Here is a 27018-nt window from a genome sequence, read left to right as displayed (position 1 = left end):
GCCTGCCTTTGTCTGCAGAGCTGCAGGAGGCTGGGATGACACCGGTTACAGACACTGTGCACTTGTCTCATCTGCCCCTTCCCATGCATGAATGTTAAGCCCTACCTTTGGCACACACATCCTTAGATCTTCCCCTACCTCTACTTACCTCAAGGGCCGCAGTGTCCTCAGTAGCCTCAGAACCCGCAGCATCCCCAGGATTTTCGTGCCGCTGTCTGACACCATCGAGACCAGGATGTCGATGACGGAGATGAGCACCAGCACCCCATCCAGCACATTCCAGCTGCTCTTCAAGTAGGCTTTCTCCCCAAAACACAAGCCTAGTGCCACCACCTGCCCAGACACCAAGTTGCAACAAATTATGACTGTAGCATCCAACGTGTTTGTTGCAGTTAGCAACCTGCTGAGAATGCATTATTTACAGACACCAGTCTGTGAGTCTATTTGCTTCCCAGTACAGAAGCCTAATTAGAAAAACCAGCAAAGTGTTCTATTGAAAGAATTATGAAAATACCGCTGCAGAAACATCCCAGGTTGTCCCTTACAGCTAATGTACTTTTAATGCAGATAAACCTACCTGCACAAAACTATTCCTAACATTTTTAGCTCTGGCATAAAAAAAATTCTATCATATTTTATTCCTATACACTGCAGGAGAGAAGGTACAGAGCGGCTGCCCCAAGCAATCATGTACAAGCTTTGCAAATAAAGAAATTAGAAAAACTTTTCAAAGAAAGCGCAATTGTTCAGTGAGATGATTAGGAATTACTCAAGAGAGATTTGCAGCCATGGGTTTCTGAGCCTTCTGCCTCAAATCCAGCAAAGTGTTTCAATGTGCTTAAGTCTCTCCGTCCTCAGGAAAGCACACAGCAGCTTAGGTGGTTGAGGACAACTGGTTGTTGAAGACAATGGGACTTACATGCATGGCTGAAGTTAAGCATGTGCTCAAGAGCTTTGCTGAATAGGACAGGATTGCTGAATTCAAGGATCTCATTGCTCCTATAATGGTGTAAATCAAGAGCAACTTCAGTGCAATTGTTCTGATGTAAAATGTGCTTGGAATAAGGCATATGGTGGACATTCTGAGTATGATTCAGAAGAGGAAGATATACACCACACTTGCAGCTGGTGGACCTAAGGGTTTTGTGAGTCCACGATAATTAAAAACAACTAATATAATACAGGCACACTTATCCTCCACCTGCATTTACCTTAACTGTCATCTCAGTCAGGAAGATGACTGTAAAGATGTAGTTGGAGAGTGTTAGGAAAATCCGTTCCTATGAAAAAGAAAATGAGAGACAGTGTTTTATAGCCTGCTCTCTGCAGCTATGCATCCCCCCGTGCATATTTGGGTGGTTGAAAACTGTTCTTCCAATTCTGTGCTGAAACAAGCCTTGAACCGTTTGCTTGCAAAGAGGAGAAAATCCAAATATTTAGACAATAACACTGCATGGTTCAGGGCCGCCAGTACCCGGCTCTGTGTCAGCACCATGGACAGAGACAACGGCCAGCACCTTCCCCCCCAAGCCTTCCCATTTGCCTCCAAATCCTCCCTAATTTCTCCCAAATTATCCTCCCCCTCGTAGCGGAAACAGGGAGATGTTCCCTCCTTGAAACGTGCTTGACAAATCTCTACCTGCCTCTCACCTGCAGAAATCACTGCATTGTGTAAATATCACTGAGATTCCAATTCTCCCAGAAATTAAGTCAATATTAGTGACAGAGCTGTGAGACAGCAGGACTCGTGGGATACTGAACTGTAGCTGGCATGAGTTATTACAGCTCCTGCAAAGCCAGCAAAGCTCTGGGGTTTTATGCCAGCTGAGACTTGCCCCCAAAAGGTCGATTCTGTTGCCCAAAACCACAGTCTAGACCTGGCATGAAGCCAAACAGCCTCATTTCCCAGTCCCTGCACTATCCACTAGACTGTGCCCTCCTCAGCGCCACCACTCAGTAAGAGCAGCTAGTGATTACAGATGAGCCCATGGACTGGTTCCCTATCCATAGTTACCAGAAACCTTTATTTTTAATGATGATTATTAAATAAATTGCACTTTACCCTAACCCCTAGACAGCTTCTGATTCCCTGCACTGAGAAATGGACAGCAGAAGGCAGATGCTGGAGGAATGATGATGCATGTACAGATATGTATGAGCACATACAATTGGCCCCAGTCCTGCTTTTAACAGTTTTGGATTTATTTCTGCCTCTCCCTACAGAGCAGTCCCATAAGAAATGCAGATCTCTCACTCAAAATGAGATGCAATTTAAACAAGACAAAACACCTTGGCAACTCGCTTGCTTGCCAGATCATGATTTACTGGAAGTGACTCAGGAACCACAGAGTAGCTTGTTTCTATACATGGTCCATAATTAATTAGGTCCTAGACCTGTACTGTGATTGCATGAGCTGTGATACAAAACATCTCCATTGTTAGTTGACTGCCACACAAAAGGCTGCTGTAAGGGGCAGGCACTGGGCAGGAGGGAGATGATAGAGACCTGCTTGTGCAGCTGGAGACAAAACAGCAATATCATGGAGGTGAGACTGAGGACATTGCATTCCTCCCTGGCAAGCATGTGGCTATTTTGAAGGATAATCTCCCTGGTCCATGTCATGCACTCTGCAGTGGGGACCACATGCTGTCTTGCAACAGCAGCCCCTGTTCTGATAAGCCAGCTGAAACCGGGACAGGAACAGAGAACTCATTCGAAGCAGTTAGAAAATCCATAGCTCAGGGAAGCAAAGAACAATTATTTTAAACAATTCAACCTAAACTAACTCTCTTGGTTTCCAGATGACAGCTCCATCTGCCCAGGCAGGGCCCATGCACTTCTCCTCAATCCCCTGCCCCACTGCTCAGCATTCCCCTTCTCCTCTGCAGCTCCCAGGCCATGGTCCAGCTCCCTTGTTATAACCTAATGGTGATGAACCTCACACCAGGCCTTGTCTCCTTTTGTCTTAGCTCTCTCCCAATGCCAGGGGACACCACAGCTCCTCCTCTCCTATATGAATTAGGTTTGTGTGCTACAGCTCTTTGCTGTGGACTCCTCCAACTAACACATGTCACCCCATTTCCCTTTTCTGTGTACCTGCAGCTCCTTTTGGAGCCAGTCTTGGGCAGTGGTAACTCTCAGAGGACATAGCAAGGGGCTCAAAGGAAGCATTTAGTATTTTAAGAGAGGTTCTCAGGGTGCCCCATTTGGGGATAAGCAGGGTGATCTCCTGCTACATCAGCTGGCGGGGAGCCCTGCTCTCTTCTTGCAGCTGCGATTTGGTGCACGACTGCAAGGGAACTGAAAAAAAAAAATGGATTTAGGGAACGGATTGCTGGGCAAACTGTTACAGTAAGAAGGACTACTAGGGAATGCTTAAAATAGGCAGAGAGCAGCCTAGACTCCAGTTTTAAGGCCTTACATTGAAAATCCACAAAAATGAACAGCCTGACACGCCTACATAAACAAAACAGGATTCTATATGATTGTGATATGAGCAGTCTTGAGTGATAAATCAGCAAGAGCCCAGCGCATCTCAACCCCAATCTATGGTAAAATAAAAGAGCAATAGAATGATTCTGCCCCTCTGATTGCTGGATGCTGGTGCTGTGAGGGTCTAGTTTGAGGAATCCTTATATAGCGTATTAGAACAAAGAGGTTCCAAGAACTGGCATTGCAATGCCTGCATCAATTCAGTTTTTCTGGTGTCACAACAAAGCTGATACACAAAGGGGAGAGAAGAGTATGAAATGAACAGTTTCCCCCATTCCATTTGCACCACACATACGTGCCTGTGGGGAACAGATGGAAGAAGTGAACATTGTGTTGAGAGAGGAAAAGTGTTTGAAGGTTTCTCAGGGAAGGAAACTGAGACAGATGTCATGCTATGTCATGTGTTAAAACCTTGATCGTGCTTCCAGAAATGAGATATTGGATATATTGCAGGCCACGATCTGTGCACTTGTGCTTTAAAAGGAGACTGGATAGGGCCCAGGAGAGCTGCTGCACCTAATTCAAAGGATACTCAGGGGGTGTTGGCACATTCCCATTTTAAAAAGAGAAAGAAAAAAAGACCAAGTGCACAGCAGTGGGGTCTAAGCCACACGTGTTTGCTCCACGAGGAGCACAGAAAAACCTTAGAAACTCACAGCGCTGTGAGGCTCAATTTTGGGTCGTTCCATTGCAATGGTAATGCAGTTCAGGAAAATGATCACCAAGACGACGTGATCGAACATCTTGTGAGTGATGATTTTATTGCACATCAGACGGAATCTGTTGAGAGAGGGAAAAAAAAAGAGTAGACACAGACTAGCTATTAATGCTCAACTGGCTGAGGAGACACACAGCAGCTCAACGCATAGCAGGGGAATTGAGCACTCTGCTTGCAAAGCAGATGAGCTCCAATCTCCCAATCCCCTCCCTGGCAGAGCCACACACTGAGGGCAGATTGGGTTATGAACAGAGAGGGATCTGATCTACAGAACTGAGCCACAAATTTCAAGCCCTGGGAATGCTCACAGAGCGCTTTGGTTACTTGGAACGGGGCAGCTGCTTCCATGACTCAGACACACAGCCAGGTTTGGATCTGCCCCTCTACCTGCTTCCTGGTGCTCAAGGTTAGCTTAAATAAAGGAAAAAATACTCCCAGCGAGCCCATAAGGCTTGAGCACACGCAAAACCAAGGGGCAGAAGCTATTTATTGTGACAGATGGCTGTACACTGACCCAGGATTTATAATACCGTATTACATTTCCCAAAGTCTGTTTCTGAAAATCTCTCTAATCTTTGTATGAATGAACCTGAACGCTGTCCAGGGCCCTCAGCTCCAGCACGGGAACCCCTTGGGTACATGGGTGCATGTCTGGAGGAACGTGTTGAACAGCACAGAGCTCAGCTGGATCCCCATGGCCAGGCTTTAGGAAGGGCAGAGCTGGGGGCCTTCAAGCAAGGAGAGGGTGTTCTCTGAGAGAAAGGGAAGGGGAAGGACAGAGAAGTTCAGCTGAGAGGCAGGCTGAGAAGATCAGGGAGTCCTTTGCTGTGCTGTAAGTGTGTGGTGGTGCAAATTCAGATTTTTCTGCCAAATGCTGCACCTCTCCCCCTTGCTCCAAACTCATCACACTCCACCAAGTGAAAAACTCGCAGAGCACTGGCATCATTGCCAAAGGAAATGAGGAACCTGATGAAGCTGCAGGCATGCCCTGGGCTATGGGTCTTGACTGGACACTCTGCAGCCAGCAACTGTTTGCTATTCAACCCTGATGTCTGCTGGGGCAGAGGAAGGGCTAGGAGTTTTGTGGACTGACATACAGAGACCCGTCTGGGATAAACAGGCAGATGAGCCATTGTAATGAGGGAATGCATTGTTACCATCCGCCCTACCACACCAGCACTGCCCGAGTGCCCTGCCTTACCTGGAGTGAGGGGCGAAGATGTAGATGGACCAGGAGTCCCTCTCTTTGCAGCAGGTGGGGAGCCGTGCCCGTACCCAGGCCTTCATACGGTCCCTTTTGCTCTGGAGGGAAAATGTACAGAGCGGGAAAATACAGAACCATTAAAACAACAACGCCCCAAAACTTCCACGTGAAGGACTTGGGGCAGCTTTTCACAAAAAAATTATCTTCAAATGCTCAGTAAAGCTGAAATAAAATAATGTCCCCAGACAAGACCCTGCTGGGCAGGGGAAAGAGCTCTGGCAGCCAGATGAGGGCTGTGCCAGCCCTGTGAGCTTACAGTGCTCGGTCTTCTTTCTCTGCACTGTAACTGGGTCTGACAGTTATCCAAGAGAACAAACATGATAAATAAAACACTTGCCCAAAGAAATGATAACCCACTCAGTGCCTCCAAATACTCATCAGGTGCTTGCCTGAATATTCTAAGGTATATTAGGAAATTTTTGTGGGGTATCTTTCTTTGGTTTTTTAAAAATAATATAGAATGCTTATGTCAGATGTTATAGAGCAGAGGGAGAGATTCTTGCTGCTTGCTGGGCAAAGCCCTGTGTCCGTGCACCACTGTAAAGCTGAAGAAATCACTTGAGGCCCAAGTTTTGGTCTAGGAACACAATGGTGATCATCTGCCTCTCATTCAGCATGAACAGATTAGATAGGAGATTATAAAGCCAGAAGGAAACACCATGGACAGCCTGACCTGCATGAACATGGACCATCCAATTCATGCAAATTAATTTCTACTTGAAACCACAGCACATCCTCAGCCATGCATCCTTATGTTATAGGCTGTCTGGAAGGTCATTTCAGGTCAGGAGGGTAGACTACAAAAGCCTGAGCCAACAAGTCAACCAAAGACATCAAAAATTGGATGTCAAGGGGAAGCCTTATCCTGGCTACTATAACTGATTTAACTTTATCAACTTCCCATCCATAGACCTCCAAAGGAAAATCAAGATCTTTAATCACTGGCAAAGCAGTGTTAGCACGCTGTGCATGGACAACCATTAAAAGCCAGGCCAACATCTTGCTCACCACACCAGGGCTTCCCCAGCACTCCCACATCAAAGCACCAGAAGATAAATGCACAGGCCAGTGTGTGCACTGTCACCAGAGTTCTTTGCAGATAAATAAAAAACAATTCTTGCTCTTTCATAAGCCTTATTTCTCTGCTACCACCCGGGCTTGGATGGGCAGACCTGGAAATATGACTGCATGAACTCTTTCAAGATTCTTCAAGAGATTTCAGGGCCGTGAGGCCACAGAGGGGTCTGAAGGACAGCACAGGAATTACCCTCACCCCAGGAGCATCCGCACTCCAGGACTAAGGTACTTTTACTTATTTCATCTAGGAAACAGGGAGGGCAGATTCATTTTGAGGCAAACTGTTGGCACTTGAAGTACTCTTGACTGTAAAAATTGGATTTATTAGAGTAATTGAGCGGAGTGGAGGAAGTGCTTTCTCTTCCTACAGACACCCAGACTGGGGTCTCATTAGTGATGAAGAATAATTGTTGTAGTACCTGTTTTAATGAAAGCCCTTGGTGACAAACTGAACTCCTCAGAAAATGAAAATCACCTTGGCAAATAAGAAGAAAAGTTTTAATAACAAAAAGTTAGAGCTTTCTACTTTGCTCCTTCAGCCATCCATTCTTCCCTCAACTTCTACACACACAGACCATGCACTGCACACCAGTGGGGTTTTGGTTGTCTTGGATGATCTCACATCCCTTTTCCAGCTTCAGGCAAAGAGCCAGAACTGCTCCCTTGTCTCTAAACTGTATTTAATAGAGCATGCATCCTTGGGGTTGTGTTATCCCTTTAAGCAGCCTGGTTAGTCTAATTATCCATAGATTTAGCAAAGGTAAATAAATTGATAAAAATCAGGTGTCTGCTCAAAGCTGTGGTGAGCAGTGATTGCTACCCTAGCCTCTGGACATGGAGTAATAGCTACAACTCAGGCCAGTTCATTTTGTGAGCTGGAAGGTTTCCAGAAGTATCTATTATTCAAAGCAGTTCTGGTATTTATCAAGAGGATTTGTAGTGAATGGTAATGCGTCAGCAGCACAGAATGATTCTTTATACTCTTTTTGTCCAATTTTAATGCCAAAGATATTTTGGGGGTTGGCTAATTGTTGCAGCTTGCAGTTAATGGGATAAATCAGATAACAAAGGCAAATAGTGATCTCCCATTGTGTCTCTCTATTCAGAGGGTTACAGTAAGGGTGAGCACCAGGACTCAACTGGGGCTGCAGCCCAGCTGCTCTAAGCAGGGTGAAGTACATCCCCAGAAACCTAAACTCAGAGGAATTACTCCATATTTCCACCAGTGGAACAGCACAGGTCAGTCAACTTGAGCCAAAAGTAAGGTATTTGTGAAATAAACCCAGAGTGTTTCCAGCCTCAGCCCTGTCCAAGGCTTTCCCAGCGAGGTCGAGGCAGGCTCCAAGTGCTGACAGTGGGGCTGATTGCTGTTCAAGCCTGCATTATGTTCAAAGTAAGATATCAATTATGTGGCTTAAATCACATCTATTTGTTCATAAACCACACCTGGACAGGATGAACAAAGATGTGGGAGGAGAAGAAAACTAATTTTTAATTCCGTTGCCAGTGACTTGGACAAAATCTCCCTGGGTAAGCCCACCCAAATCCCTCACCAGAGGCAGCAGGAGCCTGGATGTTGGAAGATGCTGGGTGCTAACAGGCAGCAGTGGCAATGAAGGCCTTCAATCCCACAGCAATGAGAACTGTTGATAAATAGCTGCTTTTAAAGTTTTGATTATTTTTAGGAATTTCAGATATTAATGCACTTCTGAGGGTAGGATGAAAAGAGTTGGCAATAAAAGATGACTGATGCACTCCTCAGAGTAAGGGTGAGGTTTAGATTTATAAAAGATTTATAAGGATGGGGGAACTGCTGAAAAATGCTCTGTGAGCAGCAGAGGACCTCCAGGCAAGCTGGAAGCTGCACAGAGACGCTTGAGACCTGATTATTTAATTTTAATATGCAACAGGGACAGGCTGAGAGGGCTTGGGAGTGGCTGGACCGTATGCCACAAAGAAAAAAGTGGAATAGGCAAAGGAAAAGGAGCTGCAATAGTAAAATGCAGTGAGGTTTTGGAGAGGGGGGGACACATTGGTTGCATATTCAATATTTTCCTTACTTTCTGCTGTGAGCACTGAGCAATTTCGGTAGAAAGCACCCAAAAGCATCCAAAATCCAGCAGTTGGAAACAACAAAGACTTGGCAGCAGACCCCCTATCCTGGTCACAGCCATGTGAACCCAAGAAAGCTGTGGATCACTCTCTCTGTGAGAGACTTCTTGTCTGCAGTGATTCAATAAAGAAGAGCCCCTTGGTTTCCTAGCTCTGGGGAGAGAAACTGTCAGGGGCCTGATTTTGTCCCCTCAGAGGGACAGAAATTCAGAATAAAGAAAATCATTGAAGAAATAAAGGAATTCATCGAAGGCAGCAGAGCTTCACTAATATAAGGGTAGCCTGGGAAATCCAGTTGCTCTTCCTTTAATTTCTGCACAGAGACAATCAAATCCAGGCAGCGAGGAGGAATACAAAGCTTTGATGTAGAAGGGCATATTTAAGATTACTTTGATCTGAGTAATAGTCAAGTTCTTCTCCTCTTTTGTTCATGGGTAGTTTTGTATTTCATTTTTTCAATTTAAAATGCAATTCCCTCATCCCCCAACTTTGTTAAGGCTAATTTAGGAGCAGAGTTTCTCCCCAAATGTCAGGAGGGAAGCCCTGCAACCTGGGGACTCATTTTTCTAATCTAAGCAATATCTTCTCATCCATCTGGTTTACTGATTTGCAGGGAAGACCTATTTCAGAGCATGGGAAGGGCACCAGCTAGCTGCAGGTATCCCAGTTGTGGCTATCCCATGGGCTAGGACACAATTTATTCCCTTATTCTGTCAATTCTTCCCCTTGGCATTTGCTTCTGACCATTACCTGGGAGGATATTAAGGTGATTATACCCTCCATGGCCAGACCTTGGTACACAGAGGATGATGTTTGGTTTATGCTAAAAATAGATGATAAAAATTAAAAATCTTATTCCATGGTTCATTGTCAGCACTGGCTGGGAGAGGAGGGACTCATATCATCACACCATGCCCAGCACAAGGGGGACTGCTGGCTTTTGATCCTGGGGGGGGGCAAAAGGAAGGGACTGGTGGGATGATTGGACCAGGTGAGCTGGAAAAGTAGCAGATGTTGGAGCATGAGAAAAAAAAATCCCCAGCAAGCAATAAGGAGCATGGTCTCTTCAACACTTCTAATAGTGGGGAATTTTCCAAAAACAATTATTGATACTTTCCTTAAAAGTTCAATTTATTTTATGGAAGTTAAAAAGCAGGTTAAGACAATGAGTAAAAATCCAGGCTGAGGATCCACACTGGAGATGTAATGGGATAATGGCTTTTTGCAAAGGTGGTTCACGGCTGAGTGACTCCATTCTGCCAGCACTAACTCCACCTCCTGTAAGGAACAGAGGACTCTGGAGTCAATGCCACCTTTCACATCCCTTCACATGATCCCAATTCCAATTTCATTCAATAAAGTCAGAGGAAAAGAGTAAAATCATGTCCAAATCTGCAGCTTTCCTGTTCTCAGAACAGACCCTGCTACCTCCACGTCTCTACCCAAACCCCATCTACCCCCACAAAAGAAACAGTCACCCCTGGGGATGACACATCAGAATATCACACTTTTAAATCTGGGAACAAGGTATAATCAAACAAAGAGTTAACCTGGGACAAGCAGGAAACACTCCAAAACCAGCCCCAATGCACACATGATAGCCAGAACTGTGACACCCTTGTGCCCAACTCAAGTCCCATTCAGCCAGTCACGCGAACAACTTTGGAAAAGGAGCCAGATTCCCCTTTTTTCCATTTAAGATACAAACATCCATCTGAAAAAAGGACCAGGAACCCTGATCTCTTCCCTGCACTTGCAGTCTTTTCAGCTTATATTTCCTAAATGACAATTTTCAGGCCTGTGAAAGAGACATTCGTCAGTGAAATGCCTCTTCAGACGGAAATTAATGCAGAGCCACTGAAATTACCACCATCTTCATGGCACTAATTCTGCCATGGGAATGGGGGACCAAGCCATGTTCTTTCTTTGCCTATATGTTTTCTGCTGCTGGTGTGGGGGCAGAAAACTGAGTAACAGTTGGAAAGCAGGGAGACTTACCTGTTTTGCTTAAAAACAAAAACAAAAAAAGAAAACAAAAAATTAACCCATAAAAGCATATATTTCAAATAGCCTTCACTCTGCATGATTTAGTGGAATCTGGACAGTTTTGCCCTTATGTCTCCATCATGAGCCATGTGATACTGCATGTAATACTTACTTGGATACCAATCCCATTTCTGAGAGCATCCACTGCCTAGAGACCTTCTGGGTGACTCTTGTCTGGTGTGGTGGTGATGGTAACACCTAATATCTTTTGCACTCAATTGTGCACCCCTGAGACAGTGACAAGCTTTGTTTTGACAAGTCATAAAGCCCAAAATGATCACGTGGCACTTCCTTACCATGCTACCTTCATCATCGCCGTCATCACCATCCTGGTGGGGCTCATCAAGGTGGAGCTGGTGCAGCAGCAGACCTGGAGAGGTCCTCCCATTGCAGTCCTGGTGCTCGGAGACAGATGTTCTGGTGCTGTGCATACTGCTGGTCCGATACAGAGAAGGCACCTGCAGAGTATCCTGGAGGTCAAAGGACCCTTTCGTTTCCAGCGACTCCATGCGGTGAGGCAAAGAGCCATTGAAGCTGCCGGCCCGGCTGGAGTGCTCCTCATCCGAGCTGTCCCCTTCCTCCGAGCTCTCCTTCCCCTCCCCGGACAGGAGGGATCTGCGCTCGCCGCTCTGCCCCCGGCGCTTGAGGCTGGGGGCCCGGCCGATGCTGTTCCAGCTGGAACGGCGGCTGTTCCAGGAGCTGCTGGCACGCCAGGGGCTGTGTGGGGAGCTGCGGGTGCTGGGCTGTGGGAAGGACAGCGACAGGGAGCGCATCAGACCTGTGCCACCCGCCCCAGGCCGGCGGGGGCGGCTGGATGGACGGATAGCCCCACGGACGCGCTGAACATCCGCAGGGGGAGGTGATGCGAGTACCGGGGACTTGAGCTCATGGGCGGCAGCGGGGTCCATGGAGACGCCGCTGGCCCGGCGGGACTCGTAGCCCTGCGCCGCGTCACCGAACACGGCGCTCTTGGGCATGGGCATGGGCGTGGCGGCCGTATGGATGATGAGCGGCGGGGGCAGGCTCTTCTTCAGCTCCGGGTGGTCGCTCAGGGCCATCACTGGAAGACACAAGCGGGTTTTTAGGCGTCACACCTCAAGGGGGAACATCTACAGCCTGCTCGTGGGCAGGCAAAGCTGCTGCACAGGGAAGGCTCTGCTCTGAGTATCAGGGAGCTATGGGCCAAAAAGCCCTTCTGGAGAATTGGGTCGTTCAGCCCAGCAGGGGGATGTCAAACAGGAATGGGATCAGGTGTCAGTGGGATCGGGTAACAATGGTAGAGGACAGCACACCCAAAATGTCACCTGCTGCCCCCTCAACCTCCAATTAATACCCACCAGCTCCAGCCCTGGGAACGTCCTGTCCACCCCCTCCATCCTCTTTCTCCAAACTCCTCCAGCAGAGACACCCCTCAAGCCCAGACCTCGGGCTTAATGGGGAAATTAACAGTTCAAATGCAATCATGTCTCTCCCTGCATGCATCCCATAATCCCACCCCAAGCCTGCTGCAAAGTGAAGCGTGACAAAACTGGGACTACAGCGTTCCCTCCGGGAGGGGTTTTTCCTTTTGGACACACTGTTTTCACTGCAAAGCAAGGTTTCTGTGGAAGGGCCTGTCCTTCCAATGTTATTACTCACAGGTTGGATTTGACAAGTTTTTCTTAGGTTCTCCCTCCTCTTCCAGGCTGTGGGGGAAGAGATCCCCCTCGGAATCAGACTTGGAAGCATCACCCTGGAGCAAAACAGAAGGCTTCAGCAAGGAGGCTGAGGGGCCACAGTGCACGGACAGCCCTCTGCAATTATGGATTCCCGTGTCCAACACCACATCTTACAGATCCACTGAACTTGGTACCACGATGCAACATCACCTTCCACAAAATGATGCATGCACAAGTTTATACCACAGACTAATTAACCTCCTATCAGGAAGATGGATTGCTTCTGGCTCCAAACATGGTCCCAGAAAGGGATCAGGAGAAAAACCAAACTATTGCTTAATTTTTGCTGCTGGAATTGCGTATGTGGCAGATGTTAGGGAAGGACCAACACTGATGAACAATTTGTGGACAAAAGATGATCCTACTAATCTCTCTGAATCTATACACCTAAAAGTCTCTGGGTGTGGCTCTTTCCAGTGATGCTTTGGTGGAGCAATCCAGGGTTCAGAAAGGGCACAACAGACCCCAAACTTCCAACATGAGAAACGTGACATGTCCATGGATGCCCCATCAGCATAGAGAGGATCCAGGTGGCAGAACCCAACATCGACTGCCATGAGGAACCCTTTCCCTCCCAGCTGCCACACACAAGAGGAGCAGGAGTTTTGGGGATTTATGCTGGATCATTTGGGAAGTTTAAATTCTGCTGTATCATTTCAAACGTTGGTGGTTGAGCGAGGCCTGTCTCCTCTGACAGGTACCCATCCTCAGGTAGAGGAAGATGATGTTGATCATTGTTCTCTGCGTGGTGCCTGGGTTCTTGCTCCGTCTTGTGGCACAGACCCTGATTTCTGTCCATTCGCACTGCAGAAAGGCACTTAGGGTGTGGTATAGTTAGGATACACCTAAGAGGGGCAGAGGTGCTCGCCAGAAGGACTGATACCCATCCAAAAAGAGGAGGATTCATGGCTGAAACCACTGCTCTGGCAAAGGGCACCAAGCCCTGACACAATGGAGAAGAGGTGGGAAGGTGGGGGAAGATGCTGGGATGGGAAAAGCCAAGCAGATCCTCACTTAGCAGTGAGAGGCCAGGAGCCCCAGAAAACCCCACCAAGGCTAAGCTGCGTCCACAGGAGCCCTGGCCAGCACTGCTGAGGTTTGGTGCTAGGGTACTCATTGATTGTAAAATCTCAGAAGGACCCCAGCCTGGGACAGAAGGAAGAGATGAATCCAACACATGTCAGTGCCCCATACCTCATTATTAAGTAAAACCCCAGAGGGATGAGCCCCAGTATTCCTCCCATATTTAGTGTGGTGCCACTAAACTATTAAAGATATTTTTTCCAGGCAGGCTGGACACTCAAAGATATTTTTAAGGCAAAAAGAGAGTGCGATATGAAGTGTTGGCTCAAAAATACCCTGAGGATTCAGGACTTCTGTGCTTTTCAGGGAAGCTCCTCCTGCAGGATGCAGTCTGAGAAGGTCAGGAATGCACCTTGCAAGGGGGAGCAGTAAAGTCAGCCTGGCTTGAGCTTTGCTGGAGCCAGATCCAGTCTCTGTGTGAGCAGGGGCTCCAGCTGGCTCCAGATATGTTCCCCACAGAGGCTCCCAGCTCAGCCTGTCAGCAGGCCTGCCAGGAATTACTCATTCTCCCTGATGGGTTATTAAAAATAAATACTGGGAAGAATTTTACATTATTTGTATACCTGGAGTGCTCTTCAACAGCCCTAAGGAAAGTTTTAAGGGGGCACAATGAGATGTGTGCCAAGACGGAAAAGCAGAGCTATGTGGCGATTTCCCACCCCCTTCCCCAGCACCAAACCCCATGTCTGGAGGGCAGTGAGCATCCCCTCCCAAATATCACGTGCCAGACTCGGGACGGTGCAGGCAAACATCTCGCAGCTGGTGCTGCTGCCCGTTACCTGTTCTTGCACTCCCAGTTTGCCTTTCTGGATAGAAAAGGGGTTATGAGAGAACAGGGAGTTAAAATCCTTTTGGGAAATGAGATAATGTCAAGCTGGGCCAGGCAGTATGACAACTAAACCAGCCTGTACCAAAAGGGACTGACACACTGGGATACAAGGGGAAAGGGCTTTTGGGCTGAGGAAAAAGCCAGGCTTCTTGGAAAAGACAAAAGAAAGGGAAGTGAGTGGTAAAAAGAGAGATGAGTTTGGCAGAAGGGTGAGGTTTGTGGTGTGCTGTGCTTCGGAGATCCACAGCTTCCTCGGACCCAAACAGGACCATTTCACATCCTGTAATATGTAGCACTGCACTGGCAATCTCAGCATTCCCACAGTGCAACTGCTGCTGTCTTACCCTGTCCTGCAGAGCACAGGACTCCCACACACGCATCAACACACACACACCTATCAAAACAGGTTTGATTCCAGGTCCCTTCACTCCTAGGCATCCTCCCCCACCTGCATGAGGGAGCCTCAGCATGCATGCCCTGCAATCAGCATCACCATCCACATCCTCAGGGAGGTCCCTGGGATGTGACTGCCATGGAGAGGCTGTGACAGTCTTTTGGGGAGCCTTCCCCAGGGCAGGCATTCAGAAAAGGGTCAGCGAGAGCTGTTGACTGGAGCCACACCAGCCACTTCGAAGCACCCACCTTAATTTACCTGGGTCCCTCAGAGAAGGAAGGGACTTAAAATCAGGGCTGACTCAACAATGAGGGTGACAAAAAGGAACAAAAAAACCAAAAAAAAAAAAACAACCGAAAAACCACTTCCAAAACACTCAAATAGACCCCAAAAGAATGACAGCTACTATGAGAACAGCACCACAGTGTCTGACCAGGCACCACAAGAGAGACAAGCACAGTGGCAGTGGGATGTGCTGTACGTACCCCTGACGAGTCGACAGGCAGCTGAATACAGCTTAACTGCCCACTCGCTTCTTCTCGCTTGGAGATCTCCTGAAGGAGAAATGGGGGGAAGGAAGAAGGAGGAAGGGGAAGGTGGGGTTCAATTTTCAGTTTCAACAGCAGGACTGAGTGGGGAATCAAAAAACACAAGAGAAGAGGCAGGGAAGCAGAGGGGAAGGGAGAGGAGGGCAGTGTGTGGCTACAATGGAGAGCCAGGCACTGGATCCATTCCACTCAGCACAGGGAGAGAGTGGGATCTCAGGTAGAAAGAAACCCTTTGAAGGGACCAGCCTTACACCCTTTAAATTAAGTGTTTAGAACAGAGCTTGCTTCAGCTCCTAAGTGATAATTGTGCTAATGAAACACCAGCTAATTATTGAAAACATGATTTTTTTTGCAGCTGTATAATAGCATCTTTATTTATTACACCTTCATTAAGCAGCAATGGAGGCTTTTAATGAATGTTTGATTAACATAATATCAGTGCTCTTGCAGGTGAAATATCTAGTTTCAGGAGAGACACAGTCTGCTGTGAGTTCAGATCCATGCTCAGACCTGTTAGTGGAAACACCCATTTGAATCAGCAGTTTAAATCAGGGGTCTGCAGCCAGGGGGGCACAGCCCCATCCTGGGAAATTTTGCAACACCCATGACCCCAACATTTCACAGCACCAGAAGCCAGCCTTTCCCTGCCCATTTGGAAAACAGACATCCTTTTTCACCTTGTTGTGTTTCCCCTTGCTCAGGGGTGGCTCTCCCAGTATTCCTCAGCATTTTTCAGCAGTGTGGCAGTGCCTGGTCCTGTCCCATGGGGCAACAAGTGGTTCCACGCTGAAGCAGTAGGGCACAATTTATCCCGCCAGCTGAATTTCTTGCCTACAGTGCAATGGATCTTTTTTCTGGTTGCTAAATTGTTACAAAACTCACCCCAGCCTAGGCTGGGATGAAGAGTTTAAGGACTTGCCTGCAATGTGATGGACACTTAACTTAAAGTCTTTGCTTGTAGCAGAGAGAGACATGGAAAAGCCATTGAAAGGGAAAAGATGGAAATTTTCCTTTCACAAGGAAAATCCCACTGAAGCCGATAGGAATGCAATAGGCAAGGGGTGCAAGAAAAACACCACCCAAAATCTCCCCTGCAGGAGGAGGGACTGTTCCCTTTGGTGAAAGCCCAGAAGAAGTTGAACATCTGTATTTCCCCAAGGATGCTACCTCTAGAGAGCAAGTAGCATCCTGCAGAGAAAAGGATGGAGAGGCTGGAGGACCTGAGTTGCCAGGGAGGGAGCAGGGCACAAAGGACAGAAAGGATCAAACCCATGAGTGAGGACAGATGGGGACAACAGGACACAAACTGGGAGGATTACCAATGGAAGAATACACCTTGGAGATAACACTATTGGGAATTCCTTCCTTGGGAGAGGAGCTTTATGCCTGACTGAGAGGAGTCATTCCTTGCTTCAGAGAGAAGTCTCCAAGGCAGGCACCAGAGTGGTCATGCAGTAATTTCCAGTTAGCAGCTCAATCAAATGGAGTCCCCTGCTCACCTTCCCCGCATCAACACCAGGGTCCAATTCAATCAGGGAATGTGCAGTCAAAAATAACCACATGGCAAAAAGTCCTGCCTGTGCCTTTTGCACAGTCATGAGAGAAGCTGGTTAAATGAAACATTCCAAATTAAAGGAATTAATTCCAAATTAAAGGAAAAAAATGGAGGAAAAACCCCTCCACCTCAATCCTGCAAAATATATTGCTCTGTATTTAAAGTTTGGAAGAGGCCCTTTTAGTGTTTCAGCTGCTCATAGTCATCTGCTGCCTGGCAACTGGGGCTGCAAAGCCATGCACTAAAATTAACGACGTGCTTGTGGATTGAGGAAAAGTACTCAAGGACCAGGGAGATAAAGGCAGCAGCCCCAGGATTGTGTTTCAGCCCAGAAATCTGAAGGAGAATGGAAAAAAAAAGCCAACAAACTCAACTCAGAAGAGTCAAGTGCAGACACAGGCAGTAGACGCTGGGGTTTGTTTACAGTGAGAGATGATCTCTCTATTAATTCTGCTTAGGAGAGGATCCTCTGTGCTGGCTTGCAAAAACCAGAATGTGATCTGTTCACAAAGCTACACACCAGCAAAGCTGAATAAACATAAACCAGCAAGGCCAGACCTGGGACCTGACCTCCAGAGACATTCGCTCCCAGTCTGCTGCAGGAAACCTGGGTTGAGCCAAGGGCTCTCTTGGCGCCATTGCACCTTACTGGATGAATGTAGAGAACTCAGAATAACAAGCACGTGGAAGGAAGATTACTATTAAAAAGCTATCATTAAAGCCTGAGATATAAAATAGCAATGTAATCAGAGTCACAAATTATAGATATATGGTGTGAGTTTGTTAAAATTGTCAGGGCTGTGCAGGACTGACAAACCCGGGTTTGGTATTTGGGGGCTGCACTGATTCCTGGTCCCTGTGCTCACCTCAGTACTGTCATGGGCACCACTGGCTTCAGGCTGTCCCGGTGCTGTCCCAAATCCAAAGTTCCTCCCTCATTTACACAGCACTTAAAGCACATTTCAGCTTACACAGATATCCTGGAGCTGGCTTGGACCAAGCCCAGTGCTGCTCTGGCAGCGGAGACATGGGGGCAGTTGATGGGGCAGCCCTGCTGCAGAAAACAGCCAAGAGCAAATTTGAGGAGCGCTGCAGGCACTTCCCTGACTTCAGGGGAGCCATACCCTCAAGGACATCATTACTGGAATAAAACCACAACACATTAAGCCAGAACATGACTTTACAGGGAGTTGCACCATGGCACAGCTGGCCACAAGGCAAGGGATAATTTGCTGTCCAGGAAGAAGCATGCTGCAGTGGTGAAGCAGGAGCATGCTCCTGCATGGTAAACCAGACTGAGCCAAGGAGCAGAGGAGTCAGCCTCCCTTAAGGGCCAGGGCCTGGCAAATGGGCTGCTGCATTTAAAGGCTGTATCCTTTTCTCTGCATAGTGGGTGCAGAGATCCAGGTGATCTCCTGTGCTGGTGACCTTCAAAGATCAATTTGCCAGACTGAACAAAGTTTGGGTTTCGAAGCTGTCACCAGAAACAGACAAGGAGCTTTGTACCTCTTCTCACTTGAGCAAGGGAATATTTTTGGTATTTGAGAGACTGAGCAAAGGAACATTTTGCTCTTTGAGAGAACCCAGCAGTGATTGTCCCTTTGACTGAATGGTGGGGGACATTTACAGACAGAAACAGCTACAACAATAACAATTAAAAAAGAAAAGTACCATCATGGAGAGAAAGAGACGATACAAAAGAAAAAAATTATTCTTGCTATGTCCTGGTATGACTCCATTAATTTAACTCCAAACTTCAAAAATAATAATGATAATAAAAACTGTTCTGTTCATAGGGTTGCAGGATATCATAATACACATGCAACAAAACTCAAATATTTTTTCACCCCAGAATGCTTTAAAAAATTAGAGATAGTGTGTAGAAGTGCAGCCCAAATAAGCAGACCCCAGTGAGGAGTTTTAGGTTGTATTTACCCCTCCAACCAATGCCCCGGACAGGGTATAGGGGTCCCCTCCCCTTATGGGTGTTCTTGAACAGTTGGAAAACTTCTTCAAGGAGCAGGTGAGCATCACAGGTCCCCCACTCTAAGGGGTACTAGGTGACACGCACACCCACACCAAGCTGGACAGTTGGATTGGCAGTAGGATGGAAAAAAAGGTTGAGCTCAAGCCTACATGCCCCCTCAAAGCTTCCAGCAATGCAGAATGTCTCATGGAAGCTCCCACTGCGACGAAGCAGATGGCAGAGACCAGAAATCATGTACTTTAAAATACGCAGAGCATTGCAGGGCTGGAAATTGAAAGAGCTCCATGAATGTATACCATGAAAAAAGATAATCGTGTCACTAATCTCTTACCAGCCTGTGTAAGTTTTCAGGAGGGGCCTTTAATCTGGATGACAAACACGGTGAAAACTGTTTCAAAGAGACTGTCATAGCAGTCATCCCATCCGCAGTGCCTGACTCACACCTCAATTCCCACTCCTGCATTAATGCTAACAATGCTTTTCATTTAAGCCCTTCATTTAGAGGGTTTGCTGTATTAAATTGCACCATGGCTATGGAAACAAAAAAAGTAAAAAAATAAGAAGACCTAATATTTTACCCCACTTTTTTCCCATACCACTTCTGTCAAGGTATTGCTGACCACCTCAGAAATCAGATTCCAGGATCTGGAGGTCCTAAAACTTGAAAAGAAAGCAAAGGCACAAGCATGAGGACATTACCTCTGTCTGGAAACCCTCTACCAGGATGGCCACCAGCAGATTAAAGAGAACGTAATTCCCAAATGTCATGAGAGCGATGAAGTAGAGAGCAGCCCAGGATGAGGTGGACGCCATGCCATTGTAAAGGACCTTGTTCCAGTCTTCCTGCGTCAAAATCTGCAGAGGAAGAGTATCAGGACTATAGAGATACTGGAGGATAGCATGCTGGGTATCCACACTCTGGATAGGCCAGACAAGCATCCTGCTTTTAGGGTTTCCACTGTAGCTGTAACCACAAGAGGATAAATCTCTTCTGAGCCAGAGAAGAGAGAGAACCAGAGATTCCCAGCAAGGACCTTGTGCAAACTCCCCTGTCCCCCATATCCAGGGACAGCCATAAGGGAGGGTAACATCACAGTGGTCAGACCTTTCCTTTGGTCAGTCAGAATGACTTAAAGTCCTCCACAGATCCCAGGGTTAAAGGGCCCAGAGCTGCTAGAACAAAAACCTGCACATATCAGCTTTAAATAAGATTCCATTATTTGTCAAAATACCACCACAAATGGTCCTGATCTCCTCCTTTCCATCTCTTCCCTCTATATTTACTTTCACCCACCCAGTCCATACCCTGCAAACACAAGAGCCTCCTGACTTGGCAGCCCCTCCTCACCAGGGTTCTAATTTACTCTGGAAAACAGTCTAAAAGCCCCCATAAACCTTGTGGTTTTGGGTCATCTTCTTTCCATGGCATGGAGCTTCACTAAGCTCTCTCGGATGCATTGGAAAACAAACCCAGTCTTTCCAGTCTCAAAACGCCCATCAGCTGTTGTATTTTCCATTTTGTACCTGGAAAACAGTGACGATGGCCCAGAGCAAGGAGTCAAAGTTCTTCCTGTCAGGCAGAGTGTCACCATCCCGCTCTGAAGCGAACTTACAGCCAAAGAGGTGCATGCCCAGGATGCTGCAAATGACAGGAAGCAGGGGTTCGACAACAGGACCACCACACAAATCAGTAATCATACAGCAGGGTGACTCTCTCCTGATTTCACCTGAGAAATTCCTTCTTATGCTTTTTAAAAAAAGATGGCTCCTTTGTTCGCTGAAAAACATGCCTTGAGATCACGCAAATCTGTTGTGAATTTAGGTCAAATCCGTCAAGGAGTTTCAACCAAAAAGTATGCCTGCTCCTTGTTTTTCTTCTGCTTCATTTTTTGTAAGTCAAAACATTGTCTTTCAACATTTTCTAAACAAAATGTTTTGACTTTCTGTTTTGCAATGACACATTTTCAGCAAAATATGCTTCAACTGAATTAGGAAGACAAAAAGGGCTTCTGTGAAATGCCCGAATAAGACATATCAGGGGACTCGAAACAGCTTTTTCAATTTTGACAGAAGAACAGAATACTTTTCATTATGGATAGATACTAGAAGAATAATCTGCTTTTCCCTGCTCTCTGCTAGTAACCTGAATAATCAAATTATTTACAGCTCTACTGAGTACCATGCTTGCAAATAGCAGTTTTGGAGTCTCACTGGAAGAAGGGACATTGTGCCCTGGAAGACACTGTCTCTCTTCAGCCTTCCCAGTGCCTGCATTGCTCAAACACCACAGCTGGCTGTAGAAAGAGAACAACTCTTCTCAAAATCTAGACCAAAATCTAAAAATACAGAGCTACGCCAACCATGTTTCTAACATTTCTACTTGTCTGAAGACGAGGCCATGAAAAAGCACAAGCACCACCATGACATTCCTTTAGGATCATCCTCTTCTTGGCAATATTTTTATCACCAAGCTTTCTGATAGTTGGTAAGTAACGGGATTGCTGTCTTGTGGTGATGTCAAGGAATCATCCAGCATCTTCTTTGTAAACCATTTTGCAAAGAAATCTCATCTGACTGAGAGAATTTAGGGCAGCAAACCACAGCCAGCAATGCTGCTCCTGGGACCTTTCAGCTCAGCCATGTTCTGGCACGGACTCTGTCACCTCCTCATCCCACCACGGGATCCCATCTAAAAACCCAGAGCAAGCTCAGGACAGGGAATTGGAAACACTCACCTAAAGATGAAGATGAAGAGCATCAGCAACATGCAGAAGGTAGCCACATTGTCCATGGTCTTCATGAGGACAACGAGCTGGCGTTGCAGTGCTGGCATGAAGCGGACCAGCTTCAACACCCGCATGAGACGAAAGGTGCGCAGGACCGAGAGCCCCCCGCCCTGCTGGCCCACAATCTCCCACACGCTGAGGAGGACAAAAAATGTCAATGCAAGTTGACAGACAAAGCCTAATTGTAAAGGCCCAGAGGAGGGGCAGGGAAGGGAAGGTGAAATTCAGAGAGAAGAGAGACAGAAAGTGGGCAGAGATGTGATGCCAATGCTCGCAGTGATCTGGACTCTGTCCAGGCTTGCAAAGGGCAGAGCCCTACTTGAATGTCAAAAATACGCCTAGAAATCAGTGACTGTAGCTGCAGGGGCAATTATAGCCTTTGCATGTGCCAAAAAACCAGAGATACTTAATCGGGCACTGGTTGTGCCATTTGGATCCCAGACTGTCCCAGGACATTGGGGCTGATAGTTTTCTGCTTGAGCCTCTCTCTAAAATGACCGTAAAATAATCCCAAGATATGTATTAGCAATCATGCCTAAGTGCATTAATTACAGAGAGAAGTGTAAAGTGTCACAGGAAGGTATTTACGCCAACTCTCCATTACTTTCTGTTTAATTAAAGACCCAAATGAGGACAAGCACACATAAAGAAAGCTCAAGGTTTGTACCTAATCACCACAATGATCCCATCAAAGATGTTGTATGGATTCTTAATGTAGCCAAAAGGACCATAAACAAGGACTTTCAACAGCATCTCCAGGGCAAAGAGGCTTGTGAAGACGATGTTGCTGATCTCCAGGGCATTGGTAAGTTCCTCTGGCTGGGGAAAGAAGAGGAGGAAATTGAAAAAACAAACAGCCAGCTCCGTATCAAAAAATCACACATGAAAACACAACAAGCCTCAATACTGCAAGTGCAAAAATACTGATGCTAATGATGTGGTGAGAAAACAGCAATAGCTCACTCAAAGCTCAGGAGATGGAAGGAAAATACTTTCAGAGTGTTTAAGGTTTAGAAGTCCATTGTAAATTCAGCTGGTAAATCTGGACATGGACGTCACGTTAATCAGAGCTTTAGTACCACCTCAGGAGGTTCAGGCAGAAGTGGCATATACTGAGGCTTAATGCTTTGACATCCCCCACACTGATTCTCCTTATGCAGAAGGGAAAGTAAGGCCATTTTCTCACATAAATATCCCTTTAGGGCCTGTCTTTTTATTTAGTAGCTCATCAAAAGACTTGAGCCAAGATTTTTCAAAAGCAGAGATCTGAGGTGATATAACCAGAATGGCTCAAAAAAAAATCTCATTATTCAAAAGAAATCTCATTATCAGGTGGCCCCAAATCTGCAACTGAGGAAGGGCCCGATGCTGGCATTCCAGACAGGCAATCTGAAAATAGAGGTATGAAAAAACCACAAACATTTATCAAACAGACTCCTGGTAGTCTTAGACCTAAATTAGTACCTTTTATGGTTTTTTAGCATGTTTCACAGAGGATTCCCAGCAATGCCTGCAGATGCCCAGTGCTTCACTTTCCCCAACAGGTGGGCAGGCATTACTGGAAAACATATGGCAGAAGACAAAACCCTGTGGTGTAGTCTGTGTGGGACCAGTCAGTGGCAAAGACAGAATCACCATACAAGATCACTTCCCCCCATTTAACCCCAAGACACAGTCGCATCTGCTTGTTTCTGCTGAAAGGCTTCATTAAAATCAGAAGCTGACATCCTGCTGGCAGATGGTGGTGGGGTCACATCAGCAGCGCTAAGGTGGCGCACGGCCATGGGCTGGCACAGCTTACCTCACACACAGTGGCTGCTAGGTTCCCCTGGGGTAGTTTGGCACTGGCTGGTCTAACTGATAACCACCCATGTGGCTTTAGATGCCTGGACGATAACCATGGTGGGTTATGGCCACATGTGCATGCTTACAGCAGCCACACTACAAGCAGAAGACAACGTGCAACACATGCAGTTGGCAGCACCTTCCACTCACATTAAAGACATTAATGACTGGCCAAAAACTTCCTGTGACAGACCAGGAGCTGCCACACCACAGCACAGGCTGTAGGGTTTGACTTGAGGTGACCCAACCCTGACACAATGGCAACCACAAGAGTAGAGACCTCAGGGGCAAGATCAATACTTGGTCAACCCTGCTTCAGAGCCGCAAAAAACTACAGTGACCAAGGGGTTCATAAATACATGCTGGCAAAAACCACAGATAAATCCATGGAAGCATTCAAATATTTGTTTCCAAGGGTTAAACTACCCAAGTCCAGCCTTTGCAGCTCAAGTTCCTCCAACCCAGCTTGAGGGTAGATGGGGACCCAAATTGGTGTGATGTTATCTCAACATAGTAGTGAATCCCTGAGGACTTGCACGGATAATATCCCTGCACGGATATTGGCAGGAGCTTGTGATGACACAGGATAGCAAAGGAGGAAACAGCAGCATTTAAAAGAAAAGGTAATAAAAAAGTAAAAAAAAGAGGGTGTTGAACACAACTTGTACCTCAAACATCCTTGCTGAAGAACAGATCCCTTGGCTAGAGTTTGCCAAACACATCATGCACACAGCCCAAATCACCTGCCACTGATGTACAGCTACAATACAAACGCTGCAGCTCCCAATATTAAATTCAGCCATGGTTTAATGTCGTAATACATTAATGTCTGAGTGTTCCCATGTCGTAATATGGAACACCATGTCTGAGTGTTCCCATGTCGTAATATGGGAACACTCAGACACAGGGTAATAAATAGGCCAAGAACTTATATGTCAAGCTGCACCTCAGGACAATTTGAAATAGCTACAATTCTACATTACTCACAAAAAAATGCCAACTCATTCATGAGTGCCTCAGTGCTGAGGCAGGCTGTGCTGTTATTAGTACCACAGTGATACAGCTGGAAATAAGATGTGTTCCTGGAAGCTTTCCTTCTCATCCATCAGCACCACTAACCTGGACCCTGAAGGCTGATTTCCACCCTCTGTTCCCCCTCTGCAGTGGTACAGTGAAATCCAACTGGAGCCACAGGCACAACCCAGTTAAACCCCTTGCCCAACATCTCCCACAGTCACAACATCCCTTCCTCGTGGAGGCTGACATGGAAAATCCAACAGCTCTGGAAAGGGGTGACATGTTAATAGCATGGATTAATGAAACTTTGGACTTCATGGGCACTTTCTGGTCAGAGATGTTGGAATGTGCAAATCCAGATGGGAGGTGCTGGCAGGGCACAGGTGGGTGATGCGGGGAGGCAGAGGGGGAGCAGCACTTACATTGCAACTCTCCCAGGATTCTCAGCACACACTGGAGGGGCTGTGACCCTTCTGGCCCATGAAATTTCCCTCCCAGACCATTCAACTTAGGAGATACCAACATCCAAATAACCCTGGCACTGGCTTGTGAGGACTATGGGACAACCTGTGCTGGCATAGCAGCAAAAAATGTACCTGCCTCCCATTACTTCACCCCAAAAAAGCTGCCTGCCCTCCCACTCCTCCTCCACACACTCTTTTCCACTTCTCTTGCACGAAACAGTTTTCAATATCTGAGACACTGGGCAGACATAAGAAAAATGAAGAGCGAGAACTCCTGAACCAGAGGTGAGAATTAATATCCAAAAAACTAATTGGTCAAACTGGATTGAAAGAGAAAGGGAAAACTTCCGAGTCATCCATCCAGGAAAAGAGAAGAGAAGATCCAGAGCAGCCTGGAGCTCTGCTGGGGTGGGTAAGTTGAGCATCTACTGGAAGCACACCCCACTCTGAAGTGGCTGAAATCAGCTGAGTTATTTTGCCTCGGGAAACTACACATCCCTAAGCAGTTGAGATGGGGTGATGCAAATCACTTGGGGGATTTCACAGCCATCTGTGAAGCAGGGCATCCCCTCAAGACCCTCAGTCCCACTCAGGGGTCCCCAGGGCAGCTCATGAGTCCCCTGAAGCAGCTCATCATCCCTCTCAAGGGACACAGAGCGGCAGGGGGGCCCCCCTGCCATGACACCACTGGAATTTATTTGTACCAAGAGAGGAGGGCTGTGATCATGATCCTGCCCTGGGGAATCTCAGCCAGGCCATGGGGATTCAGACCCTTCTAAGAATGCCAGCTATGGGATTTTCATTCAGCCACAGATGTATAAGATAATAAGATTTTTTATAAGATGCTTCTACTCTAGAGAAATCACAAATATGTCTGAGACCACTTTCCTGAGACATCATTATAGTACAGCAGGAACATGATTTTCTCTCCCATGGGAATTGAAATTATCAATCCATCCCAAACAAGAATTCAAAATTTCAAGCTTGGGAAACTAAGACACAATGCAGAAAATCTTGGAGGTTCTTCCCTCTATTTCACTCCCCATTCCTTTATCCCTTTGCTCTGTACTGTAAATCAACCACAATTAAAAAAACATAAATAAAAGTCAGCTTGAAGAAGAATATGGAACTTTTTGTTCCCCAACTGTCATTGGGGAACCAATGGGAACCACTAGGGAGCTAAACCCCCAACTGGACATTTCAAACACCGCAGACAACATATTCCAATAAAGTTGGGGGGCTTTTGAGGCCAGTCCACTGAAACTGCTCCTCTCCCACAAACAACTTCAAATGTGATAAACTGCCATTTTCTGACAATAACTGTCTAATCAAAACACTATCGACCAGCTCTAGACATGATGTACCTGAGAGACTCACTGACTCCTGGCACACAACCAGCTCCATGGATCCTCACTGGGCTGGGAGGAAAACAGCTGGCAAAATCACTCAGACTTTCTCTCTGAGGGCCACAACACAACGGCTGGGGGAAGTAACATCCTTCCTTTGACTAAATGATATATTGTTGGGGAAAAATACCTTCCAGGACCAGCCTAAAAAAGACATTTTTCAGGAAGCAGAAACTGAGGTGCAGAGCCTGGGGTTTCTATGCAGCACGAAGCCTCTGCCCACCACCCTCATTACAGCACAGCTGCCACAGCCTCAGCTTCTCCATTAAAAGAAGAGTCTGGTAATTCTCTCATCAGTAGCAGCAGTGGCTAATTAAAAGGAAAGCAGCCTATGATTAAACAAGCAACTCCCAGAAAGAGCAAGATCCAAGTGTAATTCAACTGTGGTACAAAACAGCAGCTCTGCCAATGAGCCCTCAGTAAATACTGAATTTTGTTTACAGGACATCTTGCCTTGCTGGACACACAGATATGTTGTCCTGGATAAATCATTCCCTGTTAGCCTTCTGTTTGTGTAGTGTCGATTTGTTGATGTACCAAACAGCACACTGACAAGTTGTGGCAGCACAAGAAATCAGAGCAGACAGGGCAGTGCCGCTCAAAAAACACAGAGCATCACTGGGGCAGCGGGAGGATGTGAGCCTGGGCACCCACCCAGAGCTGATCCTGCCTGGCA

General features: G+C 46.7%; 1 protein-coding gene across 6 annotated transcripts in view; it reads right to left on the bottom strand.

The window, feature by feature from the left end:
- Positions 1-27018, bottom strand: part of CACNA1G (calcium voltage-gated channel subunit alpha1 G) — a 98168-nt gene that overhangs the window by 41183 nt on the left and 29967 nt on the right. For all 6 annotated transcript variants that reach the window (XM_031060006.1, XM_031060007.1, XM_031060005.1 and 3 more), the window contains 11 exons: positions 22278-22429; positions 21560-21745; positions 20349-20463; positions 19524-19679; positions 12349-12442; positions 11583-11770; positions 11007-11453; positions 5413-5513; positions 4150-4273; positions 1212-1280; positions 149-333 (listed from right to left, as the gene is read on the bottom strand). In XM_031060006.1, coding sequence (XP_030915866.1) covers positions 149-333; positions 1212-1280; positions 4150-4273; positions 5413-5513; positions 11007-11453; positions 11583-11770; positions 12349-12442; positions 19524-19679; positions 20349-20463; positions 21560-21745; positions 22278-22429 — 1817 coding nt within the window. The remainder of the gene's footprint in view (positions 1-148; positions 334-1211; positions 1281-4149; positions 4274-5412; positions 5514-11006; positions 11454-11582; positions 11771-12348; positions 12443-19523; positions 19680-20348; positions 20464-21559; positions 21746-22277; positions 22430-27018) is intronic.

This window comes from Geospiza fortis, unplaced genomic scaffold (assembly GCF_000277835.1).
Source record: "Geospiza fortis unplaced genomic scaffold, GeoFor_1.0 scaffold244, whole genome shotgun sequence".
Lineage (NCBI taxonomy): Eukaryota > Metazoa > Chordata > Aves > Passeriformes > Thraupidae > Geospiza > Geospiza fortis.
The sequence above is the reverse complement of the archived record's forward strand: the minus strand, read 5'-3'. Positions and strand labels throughout refer to the sequence as shown.